Here is a 27,340-nt window from a genome sequence, read left to right as displayed (position 1 = left end):
CTTTCAAGTAGATGGTATTAAGGATACATATTTATTATGAAAATAATTGGTATATTAGGAAAGATGTCAGAGAATAGTAATTATTAAGTTGGATGCTCAGAGTCTGATCACAATTAGAGGATAGTCAGAGCCATTCTGCACAGCACAGACAATTGTGTTACACACCCAGTTGAATATTTTTCCTTTTATACCAAGACACTGGAAACACAAAGTGAAGAAAAAGTTGGGGTGGGACACACTGTTTCTCTGTCTAGTTTTTGAAGTATGACACTAAAAAGATGTTCCTGTGGAAAAGGAGTCACTTCCTTCTATGTGAAGGTTGCTTCCTGTCTGATAAAGAGCCCCCATTGATTTCTTACAAACCTAGAGATTCCCCTTTAGAGTCCACATTTTTCAGGTTGTAAAATCCTATTCTGTTTCTTCTTGCCAACCTCTCATGTTTATTAAAAGACTTATGCTTCAAATGCCAAGTAGACACATTCTCAATTCTTAATATAGGTTAATTAATTAAATAGTACTGTTACCTAGAGGAAATTTCACAGTGTATTTAAAAACCTTTTTATGTTGCTACCTGGATTTCTTTACAAACATAGCTGCTGGTTTGGTTAGACAGGGTTAGGGCATAGCTCATTACTAGTATTCTACTTTGGAACCATCTGCTTCAACCTCTTGAATTCTCAACCTTCATAGTGCTACGACCATTTACTATAGGACTTCATGTTATGGTGACCCTGACTCAACCATAAAATTATTTTTATTGCTTCTTCAGAATTGTAACTTTTCTACTATTATGTACAGGAACATACATATCTGATATGCAGGATATCTGATACGCCTACACTTATTCAAGAGTCATCCAATGCCTAAAGGTGTTGAAAAACACAGATTTAACATTTTCTGTAAACAAAATATGTTGTATCTATTTTCTTCTGTAGTGTCTTCAATGCCTAAGATCCTCTCTTCCATTTCTTGTTTTCAGTTGGCAATGCTTGCATCTGTGGTTCCTCTTTGCTTACCTATAAATTCCATTTCCTGAACTCCCTTAGTTTGTGCTATTTTTATTACTTCTCTTTCTTGAACAGTCTTACTGGTTTTCTCCAAACATCTGTTTCTCCTTGGATTTATTGACATTCTTTAACTGATTTGTTGATCTCCTCTGGTGTTTTTCATTGTCAATTCCTGGTGAGGAAGGACACAGTTCATTTTGATTTGTGGCAATGCAACTGTCCCACCAAAGCCTGCAGACCCAAGAAGTCCAAGGTAGGAAAGACACTTTTATGGATGATTGAATTGCATAAACATTTCTAATCTCTAATGCAATGCTTGATGTTTCCCTGGAAGGAGAAAACATCCCATTCAAGCATTCTAAGTCACTGTGATGATAGTTACAGTTATAATACATTGAATGGGATATGAAGGCAGGCATTTTTGTCCCATGACTGTTGATCCTGTGTGCTTACATATGACTCTTCCAAACCTGTAAAAATTCCCTGATTTCCAGAAACTTTTGATTCTCAAATGCTGCAATCAGGAAACAATCTCACACCAAAGGCAGAGGAATGAGACAGAGGGTAGGAGGCACCCAGGAGAGCTGTCTGGTACACAACTCACAAAACACCGAGGTTTAAGCAGGCTCATCTCTCCAAGCAGAGAGTGTGGCATGTATTGTATTTTGGAAAAAAACATAATGTTTGATACACACGATGTGAATACTTTAGTCTATGGAGGAATTATAAAATGTGTCTCAAGAAATAAGGCAGTCTTTATTCTCTCTTTTTCTTTCCCTTCCTATCTTGGTTTGGCAAATGGGTAACTTGTAGGTTAGTCTGCTCACATACTCACAAATACTTGAGAATCACATTGCATGTCGATGCTGCGTTTTTTATTTTAACTGTATTGTTTTTATATTTGGCTTGTTTCTGTTCTTTTAGATTGTGTGTGTGTGTGTGTGTGTGTGTGTGTGTGTGTGTGTGTGTGTTGGTTGGTTGGTTTGTTGGTGTGTTACAACGTTTCTTGGTTTGGTTTTTTTTTTTCTTTTCTTTTTGGTCTGAGGAACTGTCTCCCTATGTTCCCAGGCTCTACTGAAACTCCTATGTAGATCGTGTTGACCTGAAAGTCAAAGACACTTGCTCTGACTCCTCAGTCCTGGGATTAAAGGCATGTTCCTTTAATTAAGAAAAAAAAATTCAGCCTAACAATTAAAATGCTAGGAGAATACTAGTACTTTAATCCCAGTGCACACATTTAATCCCAACAACCTCCTTTAATCCCAGGATAGATCTAACCATTGAAATTAGATCTCTGTAAATCTGGATCCAGCTTGGACTACATAGCAAGTTCCAGCACAGTCAGGACATAATAGAGAAATATTCTCAAAGATAACAGACATACAAACAAAAGGGATGCTTGAAATAGTGAAGAAGCCCTAGAACCCCAGCAATGGGTAAGAAGAAGCCAAGAGTCATTCTCAGCTATTTATTCTGTTTCTTTGTGCACCAGGCTAAAAGATTCCCTTTTCAAAATCAATCAAGCACCAAGCATTGAAAAAGAGATGAAAAAACTACTCTTTTTTGTCAAAACCATTTTACTTTCACCCAGACCAAAATTGATATATCATGCTGTGAAACATGCCTGTCATGTTACCCCAAGATAAGACAAATCTTCTCTCCCTCACAACACAGATGATCTTGGTTCAGACTATTCTTTTCCGTGCTGTGCTTCAAACACCTCTACCCTCTGTCTAATTGCCCTACCAAGTGTGAGACCTTGTTCACTGCAGGACTTAGGATTCAATTCTCTCTAGAAAACAGGAATTTTCAACAACTTTAGAACTAGCAATATGTGTGAAAAGAGAATTAGAACTCATGAAGGTGGGTACCTGCCAGTGCCAAGCCTCTCTGCTACAATATTCCATGCACGGATCTTATTTACAGAGCCACTGGCTGGTCCTTCTCCATCCATGGTACTTCCTGCTGACAGAAAGAAGTAGGGTATATTTCTTCATGGTCTGAGTGAATTCCCTAGACTCACAACATAACAGATTCAGCAAATTAGACATTATTTTTCTTTCAACAGTGGAGTATAACTGGACCATGCATAGTCCAGGGTGTGGGCTTCATGAAGACGGCCCATGTAACTTCCTAAACCTAACGTAAGTTTGGTGAGGTCCAGTGTAACTTCCTGAGCGTAACTCAAGTTTGGAGGCCTGTCTCTGGCTATAACTTCCACATAGGAAGTGACTCAGTACAACTCAGTATAGGCTTGCCTCTGCCCAGCCATTGCTAATGTGAAAAATATTATTGGCCCTCGCTCCAACTCGGCTCATCGCAGGCATCCCAACCCCTATATAAGTTCCTAGCTAATATAGTTAAATGAGATCCAGCTTCAGCAGACTTCTGACTCAGTGTGTCGTTTCTCCCAGTGGCCAGGGGAGGTCTGAGTTGACACTCACCATCTCCCTAAGCCCTAGGGAAAGTCCAGCAAATCAAGCTCTGCCGCTGCCCTTTCTGCCAAAGAACCCTGCACTAGGGTACTAGAGTGTCCAAGTGAAAACCAATTTCTCCTTTACACAAAATAGAAATTGTCTTAGAAAATGTTATTATAAAAGTATGTTAGTAACACAATTCCTTAGGAGAAAGGCAGAGGCCAGAGGTATATTTTCTTGAAGAAATGAATAAGTACAAAGAATATATTTGCACATGATCTAAAGTATTTTGATGAAACTTCTAGAAAGTTGAAATCAAAGAACATGTACGAGCTGGATCTATGGAAAGAGTAAGATGAGTAAATGAAAAATGGGCCACAAGGCTGTGGAGATTGGTTTAGTTACTTTTTATTTCAAAGTATATATCAATAGTACATTGCAAGTTATTGCATTGTGATACTTTCGTCCAAGTGTATTACATGCTCTTGTATTATTGATCCCTTATTTTCTCATCAGTTTCAGCAAATAAGTTGGATCATAAAACACCGATTGCTCCATGACATACTATGGAATTTGATCACATATTTGATACTTCATGTCTCTGGGAATCAACATTTTCTTATCAGAATGTAGGACTAAGAACTGCTTCTGCATCTCAGACTGTGAAAGCAGTACGGTTTTTCTGAGATGGTACTTGTTTCAAAGAAGTTCTCATGGGATATATCCTCAAGAAAATTTACATGTGATTCCTTTTAAATGTTCTTGTGACTACATGCACTTCTGGAAGAAAACTATGGTCACATTAACACAAATTGGCTTCTGACTCCTGAAGGAAGAGCCATTTCTCACTGAGGCACATTGTCACCATCTGTATTTCTTTACACACATAGCTGGTGGTTTGGTTACATAGGGTTAGGGCATGGCTCATTATTAGCATGGTACTTTGCAACCATCTCCTTCAACCTCTTGAGTAGTGATTCTCAACCTTGAAAATGCAATGGACACTTACTATAGTCTTTCAAGTTGTAGTGATCTAACTTTAAAATTGTTTTTATTGCTTCTTCAGAATTGTCATTTTTCTACTTTTAAAAACAGCAAAATAAATACCTGATGCATTATATCTGATACACCGAAACTTTGAGGAGTCATTCAAACAACCCCAAAAGGAACTGAGAAACACAGATGTAACATTTTGTGAAACAAAATATGTAGTATCTATTGTTTACAATGCTTAAGATTCTCTTCCACCACTTGCTTTCTGCTGGCCATGCTTTACTCTGTAGTTGCAGTTTCCCTACATATAATTTCCACTTCCCGAATTCCCTTAGTATGGTCTTATTTCTATTGCATCCACTTCTTGAACAGTCTTACTGGTTTCCTTCAAACGTTTGCTTTTATCTTAAAATGCTTGACATCCTTTAACTGATTTGTTGATTGCCTCTGATTTTTGATGGTCTTTTACCGGTGAGAAAGGACAAAGATCAGTCTGATTTGTTGCAGTTCCTCTGATGACGGTGGTATGTGGACGATTGGCGGAAATTACGCTGACACTTGGAGCAAGTGTAGGGCTTCTCTCCTGTATGTATCCTCTTGTGAACGTTCAGGTTGGTTTTATGTTTGAATTGCCTTTTACATGTAAGACATGTGAAAGGTTTCTCTTCTTTGTGGATGATCTCATGGACTCTCAAGTCTGAGATAGTATAGAAGCCTTTATGACATGTTGTACATACAAATGACCTCTCCTTCTTTTGTACTTTCTTGTGAACAGAAAGATTAGACTTTGTGTCTCTGTGGAGTCTCTTGTGGTGACCCTTACATGTGCAGTTTGCTTCATGATTCTGGAAGTCTTCAGTCTGCTCTGGTCTGGAGGAAATTCCTGGTTGTATCTCCACAATGGGGACATCTCCAGAAGACACTGCACTCTGAGATTCTTCCTGGTACTTAGCAGTGTCCTGACGTGTTCTGAGATCCAGAGGGATTTCATCAGAAACAGCTCCTGGTTGTACCTCCACCATGGAGACATCTCCAGAAGAATCTGTACTCTGAGATTCTTCCTGGTACCTGGCAGTGTCCTGACGTGTTCTGAGATCCAGAGGGATTTCATCAGAAACAGCTCCCTCATTGCGATCATGAAACTTATCTGTTTGGATAATGAAAAGAGAATCCATCTCATTCTCAGGACTAGTAACACAACCATTTTCTTCACTAGAGTTCCAAGAATAATCTTGGCCATCTTTACTGTCTTTATGTCCTTTAAAACTAAGACAGTCTATGAAACTGTGCCTAAGTAGTGATCCCCAAACAACAGCCCTTTTCTCTATACCTCCCTGACACTCACCTGTTACCAATAATCTGTCCTGGGATATGGGCAAGGGTGTCCTTTCATTCTCTAGAGTTGACGCTGTTGCCAATTGTTGTTCTTTAAAATGCTCGATGACTTCTTTTATTGTCATGTTCTCAGAAAAGAGGGCTTCTTGCCCATGCATGGAGACATGAACCTGTAAGCAAAGCCAGATGACCATTGCCAATGAATCTAGACGAGAGAACACCTGCCCTCCAACTGATTGCATTGCATCACTGGACTACAGATTAGCTCATTTCTCTAACTTTCATTTGTAATGCTATTTTTCTGGCTTTCAAAGTTTTGTACCCTCTAATCCCTTTTGCTCTGTATTTGCAAGTGTTGTGTCACTGTTGCCAGGGAAGTGGTAATGTTAGCTTTCTGTAATGCCTGCCCACAACATTATCTTCAGCTGGCCAATGCATTGAATGAGGAAAGATGAGGATGGTTTAAATTGAAAACTAGGAACTTTCCCCATCAAGAAAGGCTTCTCATTGTTCCAAGGATTGTCCCTCATCCCACCAAAGCTATGGAAACTATATCAAAATTGCCACTTTAATGAGAAGCAACAAGGTTGGATATGACTAATCAGGAAGAGATTTATAGAATCACCTCTACAAAAGTATGTATGGGGTGTTTGAAGAATATTACCACCTTGGTCATTTCTGTCGATGACTGAGAATTATGTAAACCCAGAAATTTTTAAAAATCCAATAAAATTAGATCTAGCTTAAGTTTTTTGATTTTCAAAACTGGCATCGCCGCATCATTATTTATCAAGTCATTTCTCATGTGTGTCTGTGTTGAATATGCTTTTGAGAGCACAAGGTACTGCCTCTTCTGTTTAGAAATAAGAAATAAATGACACGGACTAGACAATTCAGAAAACCATTAAAGCAATTATGTCCCTGATTCTGCTCCCCAGGTCCTCGAATCACAGGCTAGCTCAGACATTCAGAGTGTTAAATGCGTGCCAAATTTCTGAGATTAAATTATTTAGGTAATGCTCATAATTGAGAGACCCTATCCTCCTCCATTTTACAACTGGACCTAATCGCAGTTTATTAAAAACAAATGAAAAATCTTCAACAATGTCCCTGACAGCAAGAACAAGGGAGAGCACATCAGATGTGTACACAAGACTACAAAACATCTCAATGTAATTACCAAAAAAGGACAGTTCTGTAACCTCACCTGAATTTGCCCAACATATCCCTAATGTGTTAATGGGTGAGGGGAGAATGGGAAACTTAGCTAATCAAATATGATGCTCCTATTTGATTATTACTAAAGAAAAAATATCTTTTGTTTTTACATGCTACTTGAATGTGAGGTCTTCTTCATCAATTCTCAGGTCCTTATAATAAGTACAAATAAGTACCTTGCTAAATAAGCCATATTGAAAAGACAAACTATCTCTTTTAATCCCTTAAAGGCTTTGCTCTAATATCATCTCCTAGTCTCTTGCCACTTTTAAAAAGATTAAATATAAATATGTCCATTGTACACGTGAATTTAAAGCAAGTAGGAAGTCTCCATTGTAAATATGTTGGTAGAGGGCATTACAAACTGATCAAAAAACAACTATAAAGCCTTCCTACTTCCAAATGTAGAGGACTGTCTTTATTCCTGAGTTAATCAACTCTCAGTCATGCTACTCACCATGACAGGAGGTTTCAAGCACTCGTCAGTCAGTTCCCCCATGAGTTTCCCCAGGTTTCTTCCACTTGATTCCCACAACTCTTTTACAACAAACTTGTCCTTGGAGCGCCCGATTTTGAGAAACTGCTCCAAGACAAGCTGAGCAAGCATCTGCTCCTTGGTCTGTTCTTCTGGCTTCAACCATGAGGCAAACATCTCCCAGAGTGTTTTCAACTCCTGCTTTACACAAGAGCCATTGTCATTTGGGGAAAAGTTGAGGTAAACACTAGCAGAGTTGGAGATGTCTTTGTCCCACTGCACAGGAGAAACGTGGCTTGGAATAAACTCCGTGTTTTCTACTACACCATCATTTTCTGGTGACAGGGGCTTAAAGGAGTCTTTGAGGTGTGAAGCCATTCTGCTGAGAATCCTCAGAAATATTCAAATATAGCAGCTACGTATCTTTCTTGTGACTTGAAGATCTGTTTAAGAAATTTGTGGATGGGTTAAAGCACTGAATGAAAGAGTAAGACACTTGTTATTGTCACAGATCTACTAAGAGACTTTTCAAAGTAAATACTTCTTCAGAATTCTACACAAATTTTTTATTTTTTTTATTTCATTTTTAGTTTCAAGATAACATTTCTCTGTAGCTTTGGAGCCTGTCCTGGAACTAGCTCTAGTTAACCAGGCTGTCTTCGAACTTACAAAGATCTGCCTGCCCTAGCCTCCAAGTGCTGGGATTAAAGGTTTGGGCCACCACTGCCCAGCCAAAATTTTTCGAGAGAACAGAACAAAGAAAAAAATGCAAGTATAATATTACCTTACCCAACAGAAAGAAAAATCCTGGTTTGAAAATGGGAAGACCTTCAATGAGAAAACAGCAAGCTGCAGGGTAGCCAAGGGGTTATCTGCTCATCCCTTTGTAAAAGGTAAAATTTATTTTTGCAGAGCCTCGAATTTTATGTTTCGCCTGTGTCTCCCCTTACAAATGTCAAAGAGCAACCCTCAATTTGCACAGTAGCAAAGATATGTCCATAAAACAAGAGACCACATACCTCACCTTCAGAATTTTAAGGGGAAACGCTTGAGCAGAAAGGTTTTCCAAAAGTCCACACAACAACTTAGAGACCTCCCCACAATTGTAAAGCAGCATCTCCCACAACCCACAAAATTAACAAACCTACACATACCCACACCACAAAGAAGGGAAATGTTTCTGTTCACCAAAGTGGTCTCTTTCTAGGGCTGATTCCAGCAGCACTAGGTGCTGATGTGTCTCCAGGCCTGTGATCTTCTTCAACTGAGCTTCTGCTCAAGCTCTTGTCCTTTTATAGTGCCTGACTTCAATGATTCAATCTGTTATGCTAATTAGTTAGATAATCCCTTGGATCACACCTCCTGTATCTGGGTGTGGCAGCCATGACCTTGTACCTAATAATCACTCTGGTAAGCATTAAGGACTCCAGTTCAAGCCCAGCCTTGTAGCCTAAGAAGACCATGTTCAGCATAGCCGAGGTGAACAGCATTCACATAGCAGGAAAAAACAAACAAACAAATACACTAACATATCAGTGAAAGACATTTTGACCTTTGACTGAGTTACAAATGGAATCCTCCTTCAGCCCTTAGCTCAGAATCTCTATGCAAATCTCTGTGATCCCATGGAAGAAGAACTCATCCAATGTAAGCATAGTCAGTCACTGCAATGAAAGGGAACATCTCCACACTAAAAGGAATATCAAGTCTGTCATTTATCTATGAATTCTGATCAATATACTTTTGTAAGACTTTAAGACAATTCTGAAGCCATTTCTGAACTCTCTCAGCCTTCGTGACTTAGTGCTTCCCCTCCTCCCCTGGGAACCAAGGACCTTACAGCTACACAAGCACGTATGTTCTCCAGAAATTGGGGCAAGATAATCTTTAAGATGTTGACTCAGTTCAAGAACAATTACCCATACACATCTGTTTTGATTCAGTCCCCTGGGAAACGGGGTCAAAATGACCTCTTACCTCATCTGATCTGACAATAGCTCTCCGGCCAATTATTGGTAATAGCTCTTTTGAATAAGCCAATCATAATGGTCAAGGAACAACCCCTCTTGTTTCTATGGGACCTTCTGCTTTAAAAGTAGACTGTACCAGCTATTCGAGGTCTCTTAGCTTTCCAAATGCTGAGGGACCCTGTCATGACAGAATTAATAAAATCCTCATGTTTTGCATTGGCTGTGGTATATGAGGTGGTCTCTGGGGACGATTCCTTCTCAGTTTGGACACTAGGGCCCAACACTTTAATTGATTAAAGCCCAGAATATAAAAAACAGTCATGATTATCAATGTAGATAAAACAATAATTTTATACGGAAGATTCAATTATTTTTGTACAGTTTGGCTAAACCTTTTTCAGGATTTGAATTTTTCAGTGGTATATTATTTGGTTTTGGATTAATGATTCTCACCTGAGGCCCTGATGTTAATCTAAAGAGGTAGGGTAAAGGTGATACCTTCCTTTAATCCCAGGATCTGGGAGAGATGCAGATTGATTTCCTTGAGTTCAAGGCCATTCTAGGCTACAGAATATCAATGCAGAAACAAATCCTGGTGTTGATGGCCTAAATTTAATCCCAGTACTAGGGAGTCATATGTCTTTAATCCCAGCCCTAGACACAAGAAAAAATGGTAGGAAAAAAATGCTTCAGTATGCTTAGTGTATGGTAGCCCAGCCTTGGTAGAGGTAAGATGTCTTATTAACTTTGCTGTTTTGTTTTTCTGGTGTTCAGGTTGAATCCAAATTTCTTTCCCTGACCTTTTTTTACCCATGCTATAGGAATTCCTTTTCTATTATTTGAATTTTTTTTATTATCCTAGGGAACGGATGTGTTTTAGAGTACCTCAGATTTCAGAAATTTTAGTCCCTGTGCTTCCAGCTGCTTTGGGATGATGGCATTTACAGTTCTGTGTTTAGTGCTGAAAATAAGCACACTTTGGTAACAGAGCACAGTCTCTGTCAATAAGTCCTCAACATGTGATTTTCAGGGTACACAACTGAACCAAACAATCACCAGGCTTGGAGATTGTCATTCACAAAGGCACAAGCCTTTAATCCCCTCACATTAATCCCCAGAGTCAGTGTTTGTGAGTTGGAGATCCACCTGGTCTACCCAGTAGTTCAAGTGCCATCAGGGATACATAGTGATACCTTGTCTTCAAAAACAGAACAACAAAATCAGCAAAAAAGTAAAAGACAGACATCGAGAAAAATTCTTGAAGTAATGAAACAGCTCTGCTACTCAACAAGCCACAGGGTTGTAGATCAAGGTCATTCTAAAACCAACTAAAGAATTTAGACTAAATTAGGCCATAAGGCACTTATTTGCAAAAACAAGTTAATTTCAAAAAAAGCAAAGGAAAAGAGAGGGAAAACCGCCTTTTGGATGTAAATTTTAATTCCACATGCTATAGTCCTCAGGTCATGTCTCTCTTATAACATGTACTTACAAAAGTAAAATATCTTTATTTTGCCAGTTGCGGTGATCCCGGGAAAGTCTGTCTTTTCTGTGCTGAGCATCCTATACGTCTTCGGCACTACTTGCTCTGTCTCATTACAATGCCAAGATTTTACCTTGTGTCCTGCAGTATTTGCATTCCAAACTCTGTGGATATCAAAAAATTTTAGCCAGTGTGGAATGAGGTATATTACAGAAGTCATGGTAGATGAATGGCAGCCTTGATATTCCTTTCAGTGTGGAAATGTCCTCTTTCACTGCAGTGACTGATTATACATGCATTGGATGTGTTCTTCTTCCATGGCATCATAAAGAAATCCATAGATTTCTGACCTGAGGCTGAAGGAGGATTCCATTTTTAACTCATTCAAAGGGCAAAGAGTCTTTCCTCTGATTTCTTAGTGTATTTGATGAGTGCTTGAACCCTCCTATCATAGTGAGTACCTAGACGGAGCATTGATTAACTCAGGAATAAAGACAGTCCTCTACATATAAAGGAAAGTGGAAAGATTGTATAGTTTTGTTTTGTTTTGTCAGTCTGTAGTGCCCTCTACCAACATATTTACATTGGAGACTACCTACTGCTCTAAATTCACATGAGGAAACCAGGAAAGTCTCTGTGGATTGTATGATGGACATAATTATATTGAATTTATTTACAAGTGGCAGAAGACTGGGAAAAGATTGGGGTGGGACTTTGGTCTGTATTCTGTCAATCATATTTTAAATAAATTCTGATTGGCCAGTAGCAGGCAGGAAGTATAGGCAGGACAACCAGATAGAAAGTAAAGGCAGATCAATGAGAACAGGAGAATATACTTTTTTTCATGGACAGAGATCATTAAGAAAAAACTCAATTTCATCCTGTTTGAAAAGTAAATTTGGACATAAAATTTTGTTCATTTTCAGAACAGATAGTTGAAATCAATTTAAAATATTGCCTCAATCAAGAGTCAAAAAATTCAGATCAGAGAATAACATCTTGCTATGGCTAGTGGAAGATATGCTACTGTAGTAAATATATTATAGTATTTCTATCCTTATATCAAAAGACAATTCCCAAAACATAGTGAAACTTAATGAAAACCATTTTTTTCAGAATGCATGTCTATGTGCACTTGGATTCACATAAAGCAAAGGTCACAGCAGCCTTCTTCATAATATCTCAAACTCAAAGGGTCTTACCAACAACTGTCAATAGAAATTGTCTTACATACAATGGAGTTTTCTACAGAATGGAAATTAACAAAGAGTTTCACACACAACATGGATGAATCATTTTCTAATCTTTTTCTGAAGGATGTGATACATATAGACCTATGACCTCTTATCCCTTGCAACTTAATACTTGGAGATTTAGAATAAAATGTGGAAAAGACTGCTGCTAATAGTATCATTGAGGAGAAAGTTTTTCTTGCATATATTGTGGAAAGAATGGTCAGAGGCATCTGGAAGAGTCCATAGCAAGGAGTCAATCTTATCCACTAGACATTTCTGGGCAAGAAGAGGAGAGAAAGGAAGAGTGAGAGAAAAACATTAGAGAAGAGAGTGTGTCAAGGAAACTAAAAGAAGAACCAAGAGCCTAAGAGTGCATGGCAAAAATACCTGAGGTTTTATATGATAGAGAACCTGGGGAAAGGGAAGTGAAGCTCATGGGGTAACAGGTTTAGGGTAGGAGGCCAGGATGAGAAGTTCTGAATGGAACCAGAACTCTGCAACAGGAATTTGTATTGCTATGAGATTATGGCAGCCGTCATCCACTTTGATCTATTATTAGCACATCAGTGAGCTAACTGTCCTGAATTCCTTTGGTACCACACAGTTTTGAGATGTGGGAACTGTCTAGAATGCTAGGTGATAGGGAAAGTCCCTTTAGGGCCAAAAGAATGCCACTTACATATATTTTAATAGCATGAATTCCATGCAGTTCCATCTGCATGACTCTCTGCCATATCCTCTGTGCTCCAGGAACTGACAGAAAAGTTTCCATCCCAATTCCTAATTGCTTTCTTTGGTTTTCTTGTGTAATTTGTACTACATTTGTTTTCTTGATTGGAATCCAGGTCCAAGGCAATTAAATGTTGCTTCAGACCCTAGTGTAGACACTGCCATGAGTCTAGATTTGAGTTGAAAATATCCAATCTGCTTGGAAAGAACACTAGGAGATCAAGAATATTTAAATGAGGGAGACTGTCTCATCACAGTTGTAGCAGTGTTTCAGTTCTCATGGCCACACACTCCCTCATGCTGCCATCTAGCACTGAGGTGAGTGACCAGAACTAAAGACATTAGAAAGCCCTCCCTGGAGAAGCCATGCTGGTGCTCTCACGGAATCTTGTTTTGTTCACAAGTGCCCCTCTTTATCTTAGTTGTTCTTAATATCTATATCAAGAAATTCTTTCAACAGCTCTACTGAAAGGAATGCAGTTAGGAGGGGAGGAAAGAAGTAGGAAAGAGAAAGTAAGGTAGGAAGATAGATAGCTAGGTAAATAAAAAGAAAGAATGAAGAAAGGAAGGAAAGAAAGATGGTGGCAATTTTCTCTTCTCCAAGACTTCAATGAAAATGCTTATAAATTCTGCAATACTATTTTATTATGTCCTTTGATCTTAACTGAAAAGCATTTAATACCCAAACACCTTTGTCGATTGTCACAGAAGTCATTCCACAGAAAATGGCACGCTTTTTGTTTAAGGAGTTCCTAGAAGACATTGTATGTAAAATGCTAATATATATTTACTGAGAAATGAGCGGGCTGTCCCTGTATTCCATGGGCCTGTTGAGTAGCTTCCAAGCAATCACAATCAGCCTGAGTAACTCCAGGTGGATCAAGTTTAAACACAGACAACACGTTCATCTGTTTCTCTTGCTCACTCAGTTGGTTTGTACACATGCTTTTAAATATCTTGACTCCAGCAAGAATGTTAGACCCCATTTCTGACAAAATATGACTAGCTGGTTGAGCTATGAATACTCCTCAGGGTTTGTTTCCAGTAATATGACAATCTCTGTGTATATATTCTTACTGTGCTTCATTGATGGCCTGTGACTGTGTCTCTTGGCCTGCTCAAGTGTCTCCATGGTGAGTGTCCTCTACAGACTGAAGAAACAAGTCAAGCACATCCACAGTGCTCAACACTTTCTGAAAGTCTCACCTGAGGACAAAGCCACCCAAACTGTCATCATCCTTATCTGCACATTTGTCATCACCTATTTTGCCCCTTCCATTTGTCTTTCCTTTAGGATCTCCTACAAACTTCCTATACTATGGAGAGAAAGTGTATTTCTGTCTCTAGAAACATGCTTTCCCATAGTTTTCGCCTTTGTACTTACCAGTAATATCAAGTCTATTACTAACTTTTTTTTTCCTGCTGTGATAAGTGATAGCTCTCTCTGAGTTGGATACGAATCCTGGTTGTGTATGTTTTCTTACATACTGACATATCCTTTTAGCTATTGTATAATGGAAAGATCATGTTTTAGATCAAGTAACCTATAGCTGACTCCAGGTTTACATGGATGGATCACTAGATATTTTATTACAACATTTCCTTATAGAAATTTCTATGCAATAACAAGCATTTTTTTCAAATGTGAAGAATCACTATTTCATTCAAATTATTATGTGGTAAAGGGCAAAGTACAGGTGAATATGAGAAAATATATCCAGGAAACAAATCCTTATCTGAAGAATCAAGGTAAGATTTCTACATCTTGTTGGTTGTTTCATGTTATGTGTATGTGCATTTTTCTCGCATTTGTACCACATGCATCCTGTAGAGCTAAGAAGAGGGTGCTCACCTCAAAGGACTGGAGTTACAGATGGATTTGGGGCACCACTGAGTGCTGGAAATAAAGCCTGGGTCCTCTGATGAGCAAACAGTGCTTTAAACCACCAAGATATATTCAGCCCCATAATGTTTGAAACATCCCACACATTTGTATATGTTTGTGTCTCTGTGGCGTTTCTTGTGGTGACCCTCACAGGTGAACTTTGATGCATGATTCTGGAAGTATTTAGACTACACTGGTCTGGAGGAAATCCTCATCTGTACCTCCACCATTGGAACATCTCCTGAAGAAGTTGAATTCTGAGATTCTTCCTGGTACTTGGTAGTGTCCTGACCTGTTCTGAGATCCTGAAGGATTCCATTAGAAAAAGCTGTGTCATTGACTTCAGGAAATTGATCTTTATGGATAATGAAAAGAGAAAACCATCTCATTTCCAGAACTACTAACACCTCCGTTTTCTTCACTAGTGTTCCAGGGATAGTTTTGGCCATCTTTACTGTCTTCATGTCCTTTTAAAATAAGACAGTCTGTGGCCAAGAAGGGAACATCACACAAAACCTCTCCTCTCCGTACTCTCCTGACACTCACCTGTTGTCAATAACATGTCTTCGGAGACTGGCAAGGGTGTCCTTTCATACTCTAGAGTTGACTCTGTTGTTGATTGTTGTTCTTTCAAATGTTTGATGACTTCTTTTAATGTTGTTTTCTCAGAAAGGAGGGCTTTCTGCTCCAGCATGGAAACACGAACCTGAAAATAAAGCCAGGTGACCATTGCCAATATCTTTAGATGGACAATACATCAAATGAGGAAAGATGAGATGGGTCTAAATTGAAAATTAGGTACATTCCCCTTCAAGAAAGGCTTCTCATTATTCCAAGTATTGTCCCTCATCCCACTCAAGATATGGAAGCTGTTAAAAAAATTGCTGCTTCGTTAAAAGCCCCAAAGTTGGATATGAATAATCAGAAAGAGATTTATAGAATGACCTCTAGAAAATTGTGTATGTTGTGTTTGAAGATTTCATCACCTTGGCAGTTTCTGTCAGTGACTGAGTATTATGTAAACCAAGACACTGTAAAAATTCAATAAAATTACATCTAGCTTAAAATTTTTGGTTTTTAATATTGGTATTGTCACACAACTATTCATAAAGGCATTTCTCATGGGTGTGTCATGTTGAATATGCTTTTGAGAGCAGACGGTACTATATTGTCACTTCAGTTTAGAAACAGGACCTAAATGACACAGACTAGACAATTTAGAAAACCATAAAGACAAGTATATCCATGGATTCTGTCCCCCAGGTCCTCGGATAACAGACTAGCTCAGACATTCAGAATGTTAAATGTGTGCGTAGATTCTGAGATGGAATTATTTAGGTAACGCTTATAATTGAGAGACCCTAACCTCCTCCATTTTACAACTGGACCTAATTTTAGTTTATTAAAAACAAATGGAAAATCTTCAACAACATCCCTACAGCAAGAACAAGGGGACAGCACATCGGACATCTGCACAAGACCACAAAACATCTCAGTGCAATGACCAAAAAACGACAGTTCTGTAACCCCACCTGAAATTTGCCCAACATTACACTAATGTGTTCATGGAGGGGGGAACGAGAATTTCAGCTAATCAAATATGTTCTAATGCTTCACCAATCATTTTCCAGATGTCCTAAACATTTCCCTCGTGACCATAGCTGTCCTTCATAAGAAGTTACATTCTCTTCTCACAGTTGCAGTTTTTGGTTGACACTGCATGCCTTTTTCTGTTTACATATTACTTGAATGTGAGGCCTTTTTCATCAATTCTCAGGCCTGTATAATATTACAATATAAGCACCTTGCTAAATGAGCCATCTTTAAAAGATAGATTATGTCTTCTAAACCCTTAAAGGCTTTGCTCGAATATCTTCTCCCAGTCTTTTGCCACTTGTAAATAAATTCAATATAATTATGTCCATCATACAAATCATAGACTCTTTTCTGTTTTCCTCATGTGAATTTAGAGCAGTAGGCAATCTCCATTGCAAATATGTTGGTAGAGGGCATTACAGACTGACCAAAAAAAAAAAAAAAAAAAACCAAAAGATTAAATCTTCCTACTTTCCCCCAAATGTAGAGAACTGTCTTTATTCCTGAGTTAATCAACTCTCAATCAAGGTACTCATCATGATAGGAGGCTTCAAACGCTCATCAAATACACTAAGAAATCAGAGGAAAGACTCTTTGCCCTTTGAAAGAGGTACAAATGGAATTCTCCTTCAGCCTCAGGTCAGAGGATTCTTAGGATCCCATGGAAGGAGAACACATCCAATGCATGTATAATCAGTCACTGCAGTGAAAGGGGACATTTCCACACTGAAAGGAATATCAAGGCTGCCATTCATTTACCATGACTTCTGTAATATACCTCATTCCACACTGGCTAAAATTTTTTGATATTCACAGAGTTTGGAATGCAAATAGTGCAGGATACAAGGTAAAATCTTGGCATTGGAATGAGACAGAACAAGTAGTGCCAAAGACGTACCGGATGCTCAGCACAGAAACAACAGGCTTTCCCGGGGTCACCGCTATTGACAAAGTGAAGATGTTTTACTTTGGAAGTACATGTACGATAGACATGATTTGAGGATGTATGATGAGGAGGAATTAAATTTACATCCAAAATGAGGTTTTTCCTCTCTTTTCTTTTTGCTTTTTTTTTTTTTTTTACAAATAAGTGCTTTATGACCTAATCTAGTCATAAATTCTTTAGTTGGTTGAGAATAGCCTTGACCTACAACCCTATGTCTTCACATTTCTCAGTGCTAGAGTCCCTGATCTGTTTCATAACTTCAAGAATATTTCTCTGTGTCTGTCTTTTACTTTTTTGCTGATTTTGTTGTTCTGTTTTTGAAGACATTGTCTCACCATGTATCCCTGACTGCACTGGAACTACCTGGTAGGACAGCTAGATCTCAAAGTCACAAACACTGACTCTGGGGATTAATGTGAGGGGATTAAAGGCTTATGCCTTTGTGAATGACAATCACCAAGCATGGTGATTGCTTGGTTCAACTGTGTACCCTGAAAATCACATGTTGAGGACATACCGACAAAGGCTGTTCTTTGTTATCAAAGTGTGCTTATTTCCAATACTAAGCACAGAACAGTAAATGCCATCTTCTGAAAGAAACTAGAAGCACAGGGACTAAAATTTCTGAAATCTGAGGTACTCTAAAACACAGCCATCCCCTAGGATAATAAAAAATTTCAAAATAAAAAAAGAATTCCCAGAGCATGTGTAAGAAACTTGGGGACAGAAATTTGGATTCAACATTAACAGCAGAAAATCAAAGCAGCCAAGCCATTAGAGAAGTCGACCTCTATTGAGGCTGGGCAACCATACACTAATCATACTGAAGCATTTTTCCTCTCATTTTTTCTTGTGTCTAGGGCTGGGATTAAAGGCATATGCCTCCCTAGTACTTGGATTAAAGATTTAGGCCACCAACACCAGGATTTGTTTCTGAATTGATCTTCTGTAGCCCAGGGTAGCCTTGATATCACAGAGATCCATCTGCCTCCATCTCAGATCCCGGGATTAAAGGAGTGTTTCACTATTACCCAACCTCTAGTGGCTTTAGATGAGCCTAGGCTCCTCAGGTGAGATTTACTTATCCAAATACAAATTATATACCACTGAAAAATTCAAATCCTGGAAAAAGATTAGCAAAAATGTATAAATAATTGAATCTTCCATATAAAAATATTGTTTTATCTTCATCGAAACCATGACTGTTTTTTATATTCTAAACTTTAATTAATTAAAGCATGTTGATCAGAATTCATAGATAAATGACAGACTTGATATTCCTTTCAGTGTGGAGATGTTCCCTTTCAGCGCAGTGACTGATTATGCTTGCTTTGGATGGGTTCTCCTTCCATGGGATCACAGAGATTTGCATAGAGATTCTGAGCTAGGGCTGAAGGAGGATTCCATTTGTAACTCTGTCAAAGGTCAAAATGTCTTCCACTGATATGTTAGTGAATTTGTTTGCTTGTTTTTTCCTGCTATGTGAATGCTGTTCACCTCGGCTATGCTGAACTTGGTCTTTTTAGGCTGCAAGGCTGCGCTTGAACTGGAGTCCCTAATGCTCACCACAGTGAATATTAGGTACAAGGTCATGGCTGCCACACCCAGATACAGGAGGTGTGATCCAAGGGATTATCTAACTAATTAGCATAACAGATTGAATCCTTGAAGTCAGGCACTATAAAAGGACAGGAGCTTGAGCAGAAGCTCAGTTGAAGCAGATCACAGGCCTGGAGACACATCAGCACCTAGTGCTGCTGGAATCAGCCCTGATCTGCCCTAGAAAGAGACCACTTTGGTGAACAGAAACATTTCCCTTTTTTGTGGTGTGAGTATGTGTAGGTTTGTTAATTTTGTGGCTTGTGGGAGATGCTGCTTTACAATTGTGGGAAGGTCTCTTAAGTTGTTGTGTGGTCTTTTGGAAAACCTTTCTGCTCAAGCGTTTGCCCTTTAAATATTTGAAGGTTAGGTATATGGTCTCTTGTTTTATGGACATGTTCTTGCTACTCTGCAAACTCATGGTTGTTGGTCATTCACTTTTAATGTTTTTCTTATGAAAGTGTTGCTCAGTGGCACTTAATAGGGGAGACCCAGGTGAAACAAAATTCAAGGCTCTGCAACAATAACTTTACCATTTACAAAGGGGGTGAGCAGATAACCCTTGGCTACCACAAAGCTTGTTGTGTTTTTTCAGGTCTTCCTATCCTCAAACCAGGATTTTTCTTCCTGCTGTGTAAAGAATATTATACTCACATTTCTTTCTCTGTTCTGGACTCTGGAAAAATTTGTGTAGGACTCTGAAGAAGTATTTACTTTGAAAAGTCTCTTAGTAGATCTTTGATATTAATAATTGTTTTACTCATTTAATTCATTGTTTAGCACATTCCACAGATTTCTTAAACAGATCTTCAAGTCACAAGAAAGATACTGAGCTGCCCTATTTTATTCTTTCTGGGGATACTCATCAGAATGGCTTCACACCTCAAAGACTCCTTTAAGCCCCTGTCATCAGAAAATGATGGTGTAGTAGAAAACATCGAGTTTATTTCAAGCCACGTTTCTCCTGTGCAGTGGAATGAAGACATCTCTAACTCTGCTAGTGTTTACCTCAACTTTTCCCCAAATGACAATGGCTCCTGTGCAAAGCAGGAGTTGAAAACACTCTGGGAGATGTTTGCCTCATGGTTGAAGCCAGAAGAACAGACCAAGGAGCAGATGCTTGCTCAGCTTGTCTTGGAGCAGTTTCTCAAAATCGGGCGCTCCAAGAACAAGTTTGTTGTAAAAGAGTTGTGGGAATCAAGTGGAAGAAACCTGGGGAAACTCATGGGGGAACTGACTGACGAGTGCTTGAAGCCTTCTGTCATGGTGAGTAGCATAACAGAGTTGAATAACTCAGGAATTAAGACAGTCCTCTACATTTGGAAGTAGGAAGGCTTTATAGTTGTTTTTTGGTCAGTTTGTAATGCCTTCTACCAACATATTTGCAATGGAGACTTCCTACTTGCTTTAAATTCACGTGTACAATGGACATATTTATATTTAATCTTTTTAAAAGTGGCAAGAGACTAGGAGATGATATTAGAGCAAAACCTTTTGGGGTTTAGAAGTGATAGTCTGTCTTTAAGAGATGGCTCATTTAGCAAGGTGCATATATTGTACTTATTATAAAGGCCTGAGAATTAGTGAAGAAGACCTCACATTTAAGTAGCATGTAAAAACAAAAGGCATTTTTTTCTGTAGTAATAACCAGCGTAGTAACATATTTGATTTGCTGAACTTCTCATCCCCCCCTCCATTAACACATTAGAGTAATGTTGGACAAATTCAGGTGGGGTTAAAGAACTGTTCTTTTTTGGTCACTGCATTGAGATGTTTTGTGGTCTTGTGCAGACATCTGATGTGCTCTCCCTTTGTTCTTGCTCTCAGAGATGTTGTTGAAGGTTTTCCATTTGTTTTTAATAAACTGAAATTAAGTTCAGTTGTAAAATGGAGGAAGATAGGGTCTCTCAATTATGAGCATTACCTAAATAATTTAATCTCAAAAAATTGGCACACTTTAAGCACTCTGAATGTCTGAGCTAGCTTGTGACCCAAGGACCTAGTAAGTAGAATCAGGGATAATTGCTTTAATGGTTTTGTAATTGTCTAGTCCGTGTCATTTATGTCGTCTTTCTAAACAGAAGAGACAGTACCTTATGCTCTCAAAAGCATATTGAACACGGACACACATGAGAAATGACTTGATGAATAATGGTGTGGCAATGCCAATTTTGAAAATCAAAAATCTTAAGCTAGACCTGATTTTATTGGATTTTTTTAAATTTCTGGGTTTACATAATTCTCAGTCATTGACAGAAATGACCAAGGTGGTGAAATTCTTCAAACACCCCATACATACTTTCTAGAGGTGATTCTATAAATCTCTTCCTGCTTAGTCATATCCGACCTTGGGGATTTTTATTAAAGCAGCAATTTTATTATACTTTCCATAGCTTCGGTGGGATGAGGGACAATCCTTGGAAAAATGAGAGGCCTTGATTGAGGGGGGAAGTTCCTAGTTTTCAATATAAACCATCCTCATCTTTCCTCATTCAATGCATTGGCCAGCTGAATTGCATTGTGGGCAGGCATTAAAGAAAGCTAACGTTACCTTTTCCCTGGCAACAGTGACACAACACTTAAAAATACAGAGCAAATAGGGACTTGAGGGTACACAACTTTTGAATGTCAGAAAAAAAAGAACATTAAAAATGAAAGTTAGAGAAATGAGCTAACCAATCAGTTGGAGGGCAGGTGTTCTCTCGTCTAGATTCATTGGCAATGGTCATCTGGCTTTGCTTACAGGTTCATGTCTCCATGCATGGGCAAGAAGCCCTCTTTTCTGAGAACATGACAATAAAAGAAGTCATCGAGCATTTTAAAGAACAACAATTGGCAACAGCGTCAACTCTAGAGAATGAAAGGACACCCTTGCCCATATCCCAGGACAGATTATTGGCAACAGGTGAGTGTCAGGAAGGTATAGAGAAAGGAGCTATTGTTTGGGGATCACTACTTAGGCACAGTTTCATAGACTGTCTTAGTTTTAAAGGACATGAAGACAGTAAAGATGGCCAACAGTATTCCTGGAACTCTAGTGAAGACAATGGTTGTGTTACTAGTCCTGCAAATGAGATGGATTCTCTTTTCATTATCCAAACAGATAAGTTTCATGATCGTAACGAGGGAGCTGTTTCTGATGAAATCCCTCTGGATCTCAGAACATGTCAGGACACTGCCAGGTACCAGGAAAAATCTCAGAGTACAGCTTCTTCTGGAGATGTCTCCATGGTGGAGGTACAACCAGGAGCTGTTTCTGATGAAATCCCTCTGGATCTCAGAACACGTCAGGACACTGCTAAGTACCAGGAAGAATCTCAGAGTGCAGCGTCTTCTGGAGATGTCCCCATTGTGGAGATACAACCAGGAATTTCCTCCAGACCAGAGCAGACTGAAGACTTCCAGAATCATGAAGCAAACTGCACATGTAAGGGTCACCACAAGGGACTCCACAGAGACACAAAGTCTAATCTTTCTGTTCACAAGAAAGTACAAAAGAAGGAGAGGTCATTTGTATGTACAACATGTCATAAAGGCTTCTATACTATCTCAGACCTGAGAGTCCATGAGATCATACACAAGAAAGAGAAGCCTTTCAAATGTCCTGATTGTTTAGTGGCATTCAGCCATAAAACCAACCTGAAAGCTCACAAGAGGATACATACAGGTGAGAAGCCCTACACTTGCTCCAAGTGTCAGCGTAATTTCCGCCAATCGTCCACATACCACCGTCATCAGAGGAACTGCAACAAATCAGACTGATCTTTGTCCTTTCTCACCGGTAAAAGACCATCAAAAATCAGAGGCAATCAACAAATCAGTTAAAGGATGTCAAGCATTTTAAGAAAAAAACAAACATTTAAAGGAAACCAGGAAGACTGTTCAAGAAGTAGATGCAATAAAAATAAGACCAATCTAAGGGAATTCGGGAAGTGGAAATTATAATGTAGGGAAACCGCAACTACAGAGTAAAGCATTGTCAGCAGAAAGCAAATGGTGGAATTCTGAAGAAGCAAAAAAAATAATTTTGCAGTTAGGTCACTACAACATGAAAGACCTTAGTATGTGTCCTAGCATTCTGAAGGTTGAAATCTCAAGAGGTTGAAGCAGTTCTTAGTCCTATATTCTGATAAGAAAATATTGATTCCCAGAGACATGAAGTATCAAATATGTGATCAAATTCCATAGTATGTCATGGAGCAATCAGTGTTTTCTGATCCAACTTATTTGCTGAAACTGATGAGAAAATAAGGGATCAATAATACAAGAGCATGTAATACACTTGGATGAAAGTATCACAATGCAATAACTTGCAATGTACTATTGATATATACTTTGAAATAAAAAGTAACTAAACCAATCTCCACAGCCCTGTGGCCCATTTCTTCATTTACCCATCTTACTTTCTCCACAGATCCAGCTCATACATGTTCTCTGATATCAACTTTCTAGAAGTTTCATCAAAATACTTCAGATCATGTGCAATTATATTCTTTGTATTTATTCATTTCTTCAAGAAAATATACCTCTGGCCTCTGCCTTTCTCCTAAGGAATTGTGTTACTAACATACTTTTATAATAACATTTTCTAAGACAATTTCTATTTTGTGCAAAAGAGAAATTGGCCTCCACTTGGGCACTCCAGTACCCTAGTGCAGGGTTCTCTGGCAGAAATGGCAGAGGCAGAGCCTGACATGCTGGACTTTCCCTAGGGCTTAGGGAGATGGTGAGTGTCAACTCAGACCTCCCCTGGCCACCTGGGAGAAACAACTCACTGAGTCGGGAGTCTGCTGAAACTGGATCTCATTTAATTATATTAGGTGGGAACTTATATAGAGGTTGGTGCCTGGGATGTGCCGAGGTGGAGTAAAGGCCAATAATATTTTTCACACTAGCAATGACTGGGCAGAGGCAAGTCTAGAGTAGTTTGTGCTGAGTCACTTTCTGTGTGGAAGTTATAGCCAGAGACAGGTCTCCAAACTTGAGTTAGGCTCAGAAAGTTACACTGGGCCTCAACAAACTCAAGTTAGGTTTAGGAAGTTTCATGGGCCATCTTCATGAAGCCCACACCCTGGACTATGCATAGTCCAGTTATACTCCACTGTTGAAAGAAAAACAATGACTAATATGATGAATCTCTTAAGTTGTGAGTCTAGGGAATTCACTCAGACCATGAAGAATTATATTCTACTTCTTTCTGTCAGCAGGAAGTACCATGGATGGAGAAGGACCAGCCAGTGGCTCTGTAAATAAGATCCGTGCATGGAATATTGTAGCAGAGAGGCTTGGCACTGGCAGGTACCCACCTTCATGAGTTCTAATTCTCTTTTCACACATATTGCTAGTTTTAAAGTTGTTGAAAATTCCTGTTTTCTAGAGAGAATTGAATCCTAAGTCCTGCAGTGAACAAGGTCTCACACTTGGTAGGGCAATTAGACAGAGGGTAGAGGTGTTTGAAGCACAGCACGGAAAAGAATAGTCTGAACCAAGATCATCTGTGTTGAGGGAGAGAAGATTTGTCTTATCTTGGGAAAACATGACAGGCATGTTTCACAGCATGATATGTCGATTTTGGTCTGGGTGAAAGAAAAATGATTTCGACAAAAAAGAGTAGTTTTTTTCATCTCTTTTTCAATGCTTGGTGCTTGATTGATTTTGAAAAGGGAATCTTTTAGCCTGGTGCACAAAGAAACAGAATAAATAGCTGAGAATGACCCTTGGCTTCTTCTTACCCATTGCTGGGGTTCTAGGGCTTCTTCACTATTTCAAGCATCCCTTTTGTTTGTATGTCTGTTATCTTTGAGAATATTTCTCTATTATGCCCTGGCTGTGCTGGAACTTGCTATGTAGTCCAAGCTGGATCCAGATTTACAGAGATCTAATTTCAATGGTTAGATCTGTCCTCTGATTAAAAGAATCAGATTAATCATTGGGATTAAGTGCATGTGATGGCATTAAAGTCCACTAGCATTCTCCTAGCATTTTATTGTTAGGCTGATTTTTTTCTCTTAATTAAAGGAACATACATTTAATCCCAGGACTGAGGAGTCAGAGCTAGTGTTTTGATTTTCAGGTCAACACGATCTACATAGGAGTTTCAGTAGAGCCTGGGAAACATAGGTAGACAGTTCCTCAGGCCAAAAAAAAAAAAAAAAGAAAAGGAAAGGAAAAGAAAAGAAAAAGAAAAAAGAAAACAAACCAACAAACCACTTAGTAACCAACCACCCACCCAACCAACCAACCAAAACACACACACACACACACACACACACACACACACACACACACACACAATCTAAGAGAACAGAAACAAACCAAATATAAAAACAATATAGTCGCACTGAGTCTCTGAGGACATGAGAGACAAGATACCCCATTTTGATTGAGGATTTTGTAAAGCCTACCTGCAGCAAGGTAAGACTTCAGACAGGGAGATTTCTGACCAGCAAGTGACACTGATCCTGTAGCAGAAGATACAATGGAGGGGTAAGTGTGCTCCTGAACCACCACACAAGCCCAGTAAGGGAACACACAATTTTCCCGCCATCTTTATCTCCCTGGGTATTCTGTAGGGGCGGCTTCCCCCATCTAAACCCTCTCTCCTCCTACCGCATCCCCGCTTTCAGCCAGGAACCCCTTCCTTCCTCTCTCCCTTTTTCGGGGAATAAAATCCTCCAACCCAGTCCATGTGGGCACCTCCGGGATGGAGCGGTGAGTGCAAACGGGTAGAAGGGAGTTCTTTTGTTTTAATAGCCTGCCTGCAGCAAGGTAGGACTGCAGGCAAGGAGATTCCTGGTCAGCAAGGGGCACTGATCCTGTAGCAGAAGACCCAGCAGAAGGAAGAGCCATTGGAGAACATCTGAAGGAAGAGATGGGCAGGCGCCAAGGCAAGAATTCCTCCAACAATCTGAAAAACAACATGAAAACACCAGATCCTAGCAATCTTATGTCAGAAGGACTTGAACACCCTATTCTGGAAGAAGTGGAAAACAGTGTCATTATGAAAGCAATAGAGTCTCTTAAACAGGGTATGAATAACTCACTTAAAGAAATAGAAGAGAAATATAACAAAAAGATTGAAGAAATGAGTAAAGAAATGGAAGAGAAATATAACTAAAAGTTTGAAGAACTGAGTAAATTCATAAACGATACCCTGGGAAATCAAGAAAAAACAATCAAACAGGTAATGGAATCAGTTCAAGAATTGAAAACTGAAATGGAGACAATGAAGAAAACACAAACCGAGGGACGGCTGGATATGGAAAATCTAGGTAAACAAACAGAGACTTCAGGAACAAGCATAACCAATAAAATACAAGAGATGGAAGAACAAATCTCAAATTATGAAGCCAACATAGAGAAAATAAACGCTCTGACCAAAGAAAACAGCAAATCCAACAAATTCTCATCACAAAATATTCAGGAAATCTGGGACATAATAAAAAAAAATCTAAGAATAATAGGGGTAGAAGAAGGAGAAGAATTGCAGATCAAAGGTCCAGAAAATATATTCAACAAAATTATAGAGGATAACTTTCCCAACCTAGAGAACGATATTCCTATGAAGGTTCAAGAAGCATACAGAACACTGAATAGACTGGATCAAAAAAAAAAAATCCCCTCGCCATATAATAATCAAAACACAAAGCATTTAGATTAAAAAAAGGATATTAAGAGTTGCAAAAAAAAGGTCAAGTAATTTATAAAGGTAAACCTATCAGACTTACACCAGACTTTTCTATGGAAACCATGAAAGCCAGAAGGCCCTGAATAGAGGTACTGCAGAAACTAAGAGACCATGGATGCAAGCCCAGACTACTATACCAGCCAAGCTATTGTTCACTATCAAGGGAGAAAACAAAATATTCCAGGCTAAAAACAAATTTAAACAATACGTAGCTAAAAATCCAGCCTTACAGAGAATGTTAGAAGGAAAATCAGAACCCAACGAATACTACATTCCCAACACTGCCTACAATAACTCAGACATCTAGCGACCCTTCACAAGCACAAATCAAAGAAGGAAAACACATACACTCTACTACACACACAAAAAAGAACAGAGTCAACAACCACTGGTCATTAATATCACTTAATATCAATGGAATCAATTCACCTATAAAAAGGCACAGACTTAGAAATTGGATATGAAAACAGGATCCAACATTCTGCTGTTTACAAGAAACACATCTCAACCACAAAGACAGACACCTACTCAGAGTAAAGGTTTGGGAAAATGTTTTCCAAGCAAATGGACCTAAGAAACAAGTGGGTGTGGCCATTCTAATATCTAACAAAATCGACTTCAAACTAAAATCAATCAGAAGAGATGGAGATGGACATTTCATACTCATAACAGGAAAATTCATCAGGAAGAAGTCTCAATCCTGAATATCTATGCCCCTAATATAAAGGCACCCACAAATGTAAAAGAAACAGTTCTAGAACTCAA

General features: G+C 38.9%; 2 protein-coding genes and 1 pseudogene across 2 annotated transcripts; 2 read left to right on the top strand and 1 right to left on the bottom strand.

Annotated features, from left to right (window-relative positions):
- Positions 1-4,905: 4,905 nt before the first annotated feature.
- On the bottom strand, positions 4,906-7,823 carry LOC125395497 (zinc finger and SCAN domain containing protein 4D-like). The gene is made up of 3 exons (XM_048426925.3): positions 7,428-7,823; positions 5,763-5,922; positions 4,906-5,675 (listed from the first exon to the last, which is right to left on the bottom strand). Exons 1-3 carry the CDS (start codon positions 7,821-7,823, stop codon positions 4,906-4,908), a joined length of 1,326 nt encoding a protein of 441 aa, XP_048282882.2.
- Positions 7,824-8,828: 1,005 nt separating this feature from the next.
- Positions 8,829-14,310, top strand: LOC125395496 (vomeronasal type-1 receptor 3-like; annotated as a pseudogene).
- Positions 14,311-19,758: 5,448 nt separating this feature from the next.
- On the top strand, positions 19,759-22,650 carry LOC125395495 (zinc finger and SCAN domain containing protein 4D-like). The gene is made up of 3 exons (XM_048426923.3): positions 19,759-20,154; positions 21,634-21,793; positions 21,881-22,650. Exons 1-3 carry the CDS (start codon positions 19,759-19,761, stop codon positions 22,648-22,650), a joined length of 1,326 nt encoding a protein of 441 aa, XP_048282880.1.
- The last annotated feature ends 4,690 nt before the right edge of the window (positions 22,651-27,340 follow it).

This window comes from Myodes glareolus, chromosome 1 (assembly GCF_982192425.1).
Source record: "Myodes glareolus chromosome 1, mMyoGla1.1, whole genome shotgun sequence".
In the NCBI taxonomy this organism is placed as follows: domain Eukaryota; kingdom Metazoa; phylum Chordata; class Mammalia; order Rodentia; family Cricetidae; genus Myodes; species Myodes glareolus.
Note: the sequence above shows the minus strand (reverse complement) of the source record. Positions and strands in the feature narration are given on the sequence as shown.